The sequence below is a fragment of the Bactrocera oleae genome, chromosome 6 (genome assembly GCF_042242935.1).
Source record: "Bactrocera oleae isolate idBacOlea1 chromosome 6, idBacOlea1, whole genome shotgun sequence".
Lineage (NCBI taxonomy): Eukaryota > Metazoa > Arthropoda > Insecta > Diptera > Tephritidae > Bactrocera > Bactrocera oleae.
This window is the reverse complement of record NC_091540.1, coordinates 1,160,893-1,169,666: the sequence shown is the minus strand read 5'-3', so window position 1 is coordinate 1,169,666 and position 8,774 is coordinate 1,160,893. Positions and strand designations below refer to the sequence as shown.

At 37.1% G+C, this 8,774-nt stretch overlaps 1 protein-coding gene across 2 annotated transcripts; it reads left to right on the top strand.

Moving 5' to 3' along the window:
* The first annotated feature begins 1,314 nt into the window (after positions 1–1,314).
* kni (knirps) lies at positions 1,315–7,406 on the top strand. Of its 2 annotated transcripts, none has more exons than XM_036358452.2 (3): positions 1,315–1,933; positions 4,562–4,639; positions 4,841–7,406. In XM_036358452.2, the coding sequence occupies exons 2-3, from the start codon at positions 4,562–4,564 to the stop codon at positions 6,311–6,313; spliced, it is 1,551 nt and encodes a 516-aa protein (XP_036214345.2). In that variant the 5' UTR covers positions 1,315–1,933; the 3' UTR covers positions 6,314–7,406. The 2 variants fall into 2 exon arrangements, with proteins under 2 accessions (XP_036214345.2, XP_014101705.3); XM_014246230.3 differs by lacking the exon at positions 1,315–1,933 and adding an exon at positions 4,100–4,260.
* Positions 7,407–8,774: the final 1,368 nt, after the last annotated feature.

Genomic DNA, 8,774 nt, shown 5'->3' with positions numbered 1-8,774 from the left:
AAGCGTCGCTAAAAAAAGTATGTATATAATTAAAAAAATAATAATAAAGTTAATAAAAATATGTAAGTTATAATTATATATAAATTGAAGTGCCAACATTTTGTTCAGAAAACTTATTATAACTTCCACAAAATTCTGTAGAACTGGTTCGGATTCAAATTAATCTTAATAAAAATTTATTCTAGGTATATATTAGTTTAGGTCTTAAATTACAGACCATGCCTCTGGGGTATTCAAAGTTTTAGAACTACCTATATTTTAGAATATTGAAATAAATAATGCAAGGTAAGAGAGAACTGTTATGAAGAATATTTTAAGAAAATAATAAAAAATTAAAAAATTAAATAACCGAAAATTAGGTAAATTAAAATAAAATTAAATATTATATATTTTCGAAATATTGTCTCATAAATCAAACAAGTCTAATTTTATAAATGCTTTTACTTCATAAGTGAAAAGTCTCTTCTATGCAATTATAAGTAACTATACATATATGTGTAATATATTTTATATAAAATGGTCTTATGTTTAAAAAATTAATTTACAGTATATGAAATATATTCCAATTTATTAAGTTTTTTTTTTCAAATATCAAAAATTTTATTGAAAATGTGTGTAAAATTCTGCATAATCTAACATAAATTGCAAAAGACATTAATATCAATGCTTATGTCTACAACAGTCTGCTTTTGCATTTCCTTCACATATTTGAAGTGTTAATAGAATATCATTGAGTTAACATTACCAGTTAAATAGCACTACTCAACAATAACATGCTCTTTAATTGGCAACAGCGCCACTTTCAACATAAACAGATCACATTGAGCGCTGTTAATAAGCCGCTGTTATTTGCTTACATTGTACATGTTAGTAGTCAGAAATCACTGTTAAGTCAATATGTCGATGCAGCAGCGCGCGAATGCGCCGCCAGCAACGCTGCTACAGCCATTGCGCTGCTGCAGTCAGCGCTGCTTATTGCTCTCTGCGCAGCGATCACTTCAACTGTTACTGCTACTGCCGCTGAGCCAATACGCTCACCTGATGGTGACAGCAACGATCGTGCTAGTAGTGGTGTTTGATAGTGGTGGTTGTGGTGCTGGTGGTGGTTTGTGTTTCAAGTCTTTTGTTTTCTTCCAACTACATATGTACAGACATATTGTATATGAGCGAGTATCGCCGTCTCTGCTGTCATACGAAGTTAACTGCAACACTAACTGCTGCCATTTGGCTTATAGGGTAGCGCTGTGGCATGGCTTGTACGTGTGCGCATATTGAAAATATGCTTCTTGTAAGACATTGAAAGTCACATCAACTCAGTTGTCTGCCAGTAGTCGAAGCGAAGTAAACGTGCAGCGCGCGAAGTAAGAGCAAACCTTATGATTTGTTATATGAGAGAAAAAAAAAAGTATATAAAAGTGATTAAACCAAAAAAACGGGGTAAACAACTGCGAAGACTAGTTTCGTATTTAAGCTTCCAATTGTGAAAAAAATAAGTTTTACACACAGACATATGTATATATGTATATACATTGTGAAGTGGATTATAAAATATAATAATATAAACTCTTATTGCTAGCAAATTTATTTTGTATTGCAAGTGATAACTGATTGACAGTGTGGTAAGCGCGTGGTTGCAAGTCAAAGAATCAAAGCGTGAAAATTTTGAAATAAAAGAATTTTTGAGAAAAACATTTTGTAAACAAATTTGAAAAAAACTATTAACAATTTTTAAAAATTTTGTGTTTCTTGAAAAAAAATTACTTTATTTTAAAATAATACTGCATTGGCCGCAGAAACTGTGGTGAACTACTCTCTAAGTCAAGTGCTAAATTTGAAAAAAAAAATATTAACTTAAAAACACCTGAAGTCGCGCGAATTTCGTAACTTGGAGCAGTGCTTGAACACAAGACAGGCCAATAAATATCATTTAAAGGTGAGTCTAAGCTTCTGATATAAAAATAGTAATTTATCGTTATTTTGGTTGTATCTTAACTAAAATTTATAAAAAATTTCATTATGAAATGAAGTCACTAAAGGATTCTAGTTCAATTTTGTATAAGCGCTGTTGACAGCTACGCTCTAAGCTGCTTCCCTAAAGTGACTACAGTTCATCTACTCAAGGATCTGCAATTAGTAAAAGTATATTTCTGAGACACATATACAAACATATATGCATTTTCACACACACACACATCTATGTATTTACGCCTAGCACCATTTAGACACACGCCTACTGTAAAGTAAAAATTAGTGCATTTGCTCCTGCTCACCCAATTCGTTGTTAACAGTATGCAATTTCAACGCTGCTGCCATCAACACTTGTTAGTATAATAGAAAATCACCTACACGCCTATTAAACAACCGTGCAACATGGCGTATTTTCGATTGTCCATTGCTTGCGCTTGCGGTTTCATGGTTTGCACTGCAAGCCGATCGCCATGCAATCTAATTTTCAGACAGAAACTAGAGCAGCTCAGCGTAGAAGAGCCGCACAGGTAACAGCAAACCTTTGCGACCTACATACATACATATATGCATATGTTTCTACCAACTGTTGTATAATGCTTTTGCTAGGCGTTTTCGCATATAATTATAATGCGCTCTAAGCAACCTAAATATCAACGAAAACGAGCGCGGGGGAGTTGCTGCACAAAAAATAAAAACTATAAACACGCGGCGGTGTGTGGGTAGTGTTCTTTGTTTGGCAGGATTATGAAATACCTGTGTGAAAAATAATTAGTTTACTAGTCCTTTTTTGGAATTTTTAACAGTGTATGATTTGTTTATGTGCTTAACAGTGAACTATTAAGTGCGCGCACTGTTGAGTGTTTTATAACATAATTCAGCTTAAATATGCTAAAGTTATTTTAAATTTGGATTGCTTGAAGCTGATATGTACATATATGAAATATTAGAAAATAATTTTTGAAATATTTACCAACTCAAAATTTTTAATATTTCAAATATTGCATATCTATTTGCTACGCCTTGACAAAATTAGCTGCAAATATTACCAAATCACTGTAAATCGCATTTTCACGCTTTAATTCGCTACAAATTCATGCGCAGTCGCATAAGCGTTTCTTGTAAAATATTTAAAAAACAAAAAATGTCATAAAAAATGGCACTTTGAGGCAAAAATCAAAAATTAAATTCGCAATGCAATAAATAGCATGCAAAAAACAGTAAATTTGGGCACAATCGCAAAAACACTTATTCTGAATTCATTCTTACTTAAAAAACGGCAAACCACCCGCTGTGCCATGCATGTACAGCGCATGCGCGTCAAGGTTACGTCTACGGTCTAGCAAAGAGACAAAGGAACCAAGCGTGCGAAATCGCTAAAAAAAGGTTTTGCCAACTTTGATGACGGCAAATGTTAAAATCATTAAAATAAATGTATCAAATAAAAACTTAAGTAAATCAAAAATGTTAAAAAGTTCAAAGAAAAAAGTTACAACAGCCGTGTTGAGCAGAATTTTGAGAAAGATGTTAAATCAAAACGCATATCACACAATAACTAGTTTTTTACATTCAGCACATATTCTTTACATTATATAACGTCCTTAGAAGCCGTAACAAATTTAACGCCGCTGACATTAACAGCGACATAACAGAGAGACCACAATGGCGTTAGCATTAATACAGACTTAGTAAGGTTACCTTTAACCGCGACTTAACAGTGCAACAACAACAACGCTGTCTGTTAACAGATCCTTAAAAGTAAAAAGTTAACAGAGCGTTCGCCCTGACTAGCTGATATAACAGCCTAACATACGGTCACCAAACGCGCCAGGTTCTTCAAAGATCTAACATTACCTGCCATCGTGACGTTTTAGTAGAATATTATTATGCGTTTTTTTCCTGCTGCTTCACCTTACAAAGTTGCTATTGTATATGCAGGCAGGACGTTGCGCAGGTATTGCTAAGGTCATCGTACAAGGCAATAAACACTTAGATCAGCCAATGTTGTGAGTGTAATTTGCACAGCAACGCCTCCTCTTGTAGGTTTTATACTCCTTTTTGACATTTCGACTATAAAAAAACAGACGAGTTAAGCCAACAGCACATTTACACAGCCATCGCGAAGCGAAGAGGTTCAAGTAAGAGCCAAAAGTGCATTAAAAATAGTTAAAACCAAATACTAAAATTAGCACGAGAAGTTGCAAATTTAAATAACAGTGTTAATAGAAAAAGTGAAACAGAACAAAAATGACCGAAATGATGGATGTGTGCGTGCCCGAAGTTGGGCTTAATATGGTTAGTTCAGCTACACTTAGTATTAAAAAATCAAGAAGTAGAAAAAAAAGAGTAATTAAGATAAAGACATGTTTGTGTAAAGGCGAAGAAGGGAAGCATAACGAAAAGTAAAAAATTGCGTAGTAGAAATGTGAATTTTCGAAACACAAAAATTAAGATCTGCATATATTTATTAATAAATGGCTTTACTTCTTCAACAGAGCCAAACAAACGAGAGTTTTGGAAAACTGTTTAAAACCATTACTATGCTATTATATAACAATATTCAAACCACTAATAATCACTTTTTTTCCGCTTACAGATGAATCAAACATGCAAAGTATGCGGTGAGCCAGCCGCCGGTTTCCACTTCGGAGCTTTCACATGCGAGGGCTGCAAGGTAAGTTGTCAAGAAAAACGCCGAAAAACTTAAAAAAAATGCTGAAAGACGCGAACAAGTTCTATTTGAGATTTTAGAATGAAAAACTATGACATACTCAGAATAAAATTGAATTAAAAACGTTCACTCTAATAACATAAAACAACAAACCGCTCACAATTTATTAATAAATGACACCCCTTCATCTCTTCTAATCTACAGTCCTTCTTTGGTCGCTCGTACAACAATCTCTCGTCCATAAGCGAATGCAAGAATAACGGTAAGTGCGTGATCGATAAGAAGAATCGCACTACCTGCAAAGCGTGTCGCCTACGCAAATGCTACACGGTTGGCATGTCCAAGGGCGGCTCACGCTACGGCCGCCGTTCCAACTGGTTCAAAATACACTGTCTGCTGCAGGAACAGCAACAGCAAGCTATGGATATCGCCAACAAAGCTGCAGCTGCCGGCGGTAATGTCGCCGCTGCACCCAACGCCGCTGGATTCGGTGATATGGCCGCTGCGGCTGCTGCCGCCAAACAACACATGCAATCATTGAATCCACACATGGCCACCGCTGGCGGTTTGCTCGGCTATCCAGGCTACCAATTTCCTGATATGATGGCACAGGCTGCGCCTTTCATGTCTGCTGCGGCACGTCATCCCGCCACCGATGCCACCTTCTTCAACATGATGAATTCACTGCCGAATATGGGCGCAGCACAGTCTGCCTTTCAGCTGCCGCCACATTTGTTATTCCCCGCCGCCGCTGCTGCGGCCGCTTATCATCCAAATGCCGCCGCTGCTGCTGCAGCAGCTGCTGACGCTGCCTACCGCACCGAAATGTATAAACATCGTCAGTCTGTGGATTCGGCGGCCTCTGGTGATTCGGCACAACGCTTTTCGCCACAAATTGCTGCTGCCGCTGCGGCTGCTACCGTGGAACAACAAATGCGTGAACAGCAGGAAGCGACACGTCACTCACCGGAACTGTGTGTTTCGGGCGGCGATGAAGATGAGGATGATGAATTGGATGTGCATTCACCATCACCTGGTATTGTGGGCGCACAAGCGCAACAGCAAATCTACCAACAAATGCAAGAACAACAACAGCAACACCAAATTCACAGCCCGGTGGCGATACGCGCATCACCGCTCAGCAGCGCACCACTGTGCGTGCCCGTGCCGACCTCTGCGCTCACACCTAACTCCGTGAATTCGCCAGCACACCAACCCAGCTCACCAGCGCCAACAGTCACCGAGACTGCTGCGCTCTCGTTCGCCGCCAAAATGCAATCACTCTCACCTGTCTCCGTGTGCTCAATTGGCGCAGAGAGCACACAGCAGCAGCACAGCGTTATGGACGCGCAGGATGGCCCCATGGACCTTAGCATGAAGCCAGTCAGCTCCGCATCACGTGCGTCGACGCGGCTTAGCGGCGATTGTGACATGAACTGCGAGTTGAGTGAGGAGGAGGCAGCAATGTTGGATGCACGTCGCAGGTACTTTCATTACAACAGCGATCACAGTGAGTCCGATACTTCGTCAGATGGTAGCAGCGCCGTCGCGATCGCCAACAAGCGTCAGAAGATGATCGATGAGGGCTACAATTCTGCGGGCTACGCATCATCGCATGGTTCAACAGTGTCAACGTCGTCCGCGACCAGTATGCATGGGATATTTGTATGCGTTTAAATTGTACACATACATATATACGCATGCACATTCACACCTGCTTGGCGCCGGCGCTGCGCGGTGAAAAATAGTGTCGCTGTGGGCGGAGCTCACTCATAAGCGCGCGAGTGCTCTGAGCCACGCTTATTCAGCCGTCGCCAATAAAGCTGTCATTTGTTGCTGTTGTTGTCAAAGTGGTTTTGTGGTCTTTGATCGGCGTAACTGTTGCAAGAAATGCAAATCAGCGCATACCAACGCACACGTACACGTTGTTGTTTAGAGGCCGCTCTGCTCTCCAAAGCTTCGAGCGAGTTTGTACGCCTACACACATGTTGCTGGAGAACGCGCTAGCCTAACGGTTATAGTTGCTTGCCGTATTAGATGGCGATCTCGCAAACTCACACACACCTTATATCTATATCTCGCTCTTTTACACTCTCTCTTTTTGTAAACGCGCTAAGCAAGCTTTTGCATATGTGTTGAAACGGGATAGCAACACAACGTCAGCAATTGGTGTGGAACATAGATAAGAGTGCTCAATATACACACACGCATGTACATGTGTGTGTAAATCAGATCCAAATATTTAAATATAATTGATATCAATCGCAATTTAGTCGCATTTAGTCGCTTTTAATTTAATTAATGCAAATTTTAAATGAAGACATTCCAGCTAGTTATGTAAATGTTTAGTTTAATGCCAGCAAAGCAATAGCAAAAAGCTGCAATTATCATAATAATTAATTTAAGTAAGTATACTTAAGCAATTTCTGTAAATAATTACCTTTTAAGTTGAGCAGTTCTATTTTATCTTACTGATTTGCTATATATGTTTATATATGTATTTTTGCACATATTGTATTTATTTGCACATTGGCACAAAAATTGTAAATATTTATATTTTAAGTGATTTTTTTGTTATAAGCTAAAATTATTGCAATTAAACAAAACCAAAATTTTTACAAAACATAAAAGTTCATAGTCTCTCTTGAATGTTAGTCCCTCAGCCTGCTAGTTAGTTCTGTATATGTTTGTTTAGAGCTAGGTCAAATCAAAGTAATTTATATAAAAAAAAATTAAGTAAATTTTTAAAATTATATAAATTTTTTTTAAATAAAGGAAAGTTAAAAAAAAATCAAAATAATTTTTCTTTTAGAATGCAATTCTTATATGGTGGTTTTGGATATTTGAGAAATTTGATAAAAAAAATTCATATCGTATTTTGCAGCTTAAACTTTCCAGATTATATCAATAAGAGTATTTTTCAAATTTTTCATTATATCCGAAGATATAGACATTTAAGTGGGCTGTGCTGAAACTCTTAACTTTAAACGGGTTCATTTTGCAACTAGTTTTTGCAATAAATAAGTAAAAATTAAGCCTTGATTCTCTTCTTCTTCTGATATATATATAGTGAAATATAACTTAAATGTCGTCTAGCTAATAATCCAAACTAGTCTACGACTATGATATGAAGGCACTGAAAACAATTCTTTTCAAAAGGCTAGTCTACAATCTTTGAGAAATACTTACAAAGCGACATACTTGTAGTCAGCTTCAAGAGAAGTTATTGCCGACGTTGGAATCAGTTTTTGTTCGAGTATATAATCGAAGTTCTCACAAAAAATATTTCTGGTTAAGAAAAAACTTTAAATAGATTACGGATTCTCTCTCTAACTATATGTTATTAATTTTTATACCCTGAACAGGGTATATTGATTTTGCCACGATGTTTGTAACACCCGAAAAAAAAAGTCGGGACCCTATAAAATTATGGTATACCTAAATAATCAGTGTGACTAACATAGTCGTTATAGCCATGTTTGTCTGTCTGTCCGTCTTTCTGTATGTACGCGAATTTGTCCCTCAGTTTTTAAGATACCGATTCGAAGCTTTGTACACGCCCTTTTCCTTTCAAGAAGCTACTCATTTGATGCAACCGTCGATATCGGACGACTATAGCATATATCTACCATACAAACTGAACGTTAGGAATCAAGTCCTTTAATGGACCCCTGTTTCATTGTAAAAGTTATATCGAAATATGGCATGGGTTATTGCCTAAGACAACGGTGCAATCTCAGCATAAATTGTTCAGATCGTATTGCGAGAGTATAAAATGTTCTGTTAGTTTCGAACTTGGCCGTTCTTTACTTGTTTATTCTGATTTAAATTTTTTTGTTCAAATTTTTACCCAAATTTATGACAGTTTCCTATTACTAAAATTTTTTTAAAGCCTTTTCCTAGATATAAGTTTTTTGAGTTTGGGGTATTATTGTCGACACATTTTATAAAATATAAAAAAACGCTATTTTAATTATCTCTCGAAAGTGCAACTGCATGAAGTCTCTAGTTGAATGGTACATATGCTGCAATGTACAAGTAATTAAATTCACTCTGGGCAACGATCTGGTAACCATGGTTCTGTGAGTCATATGCATGCATAGTCTACAATGATATCCTCGACATACAATATATTCAT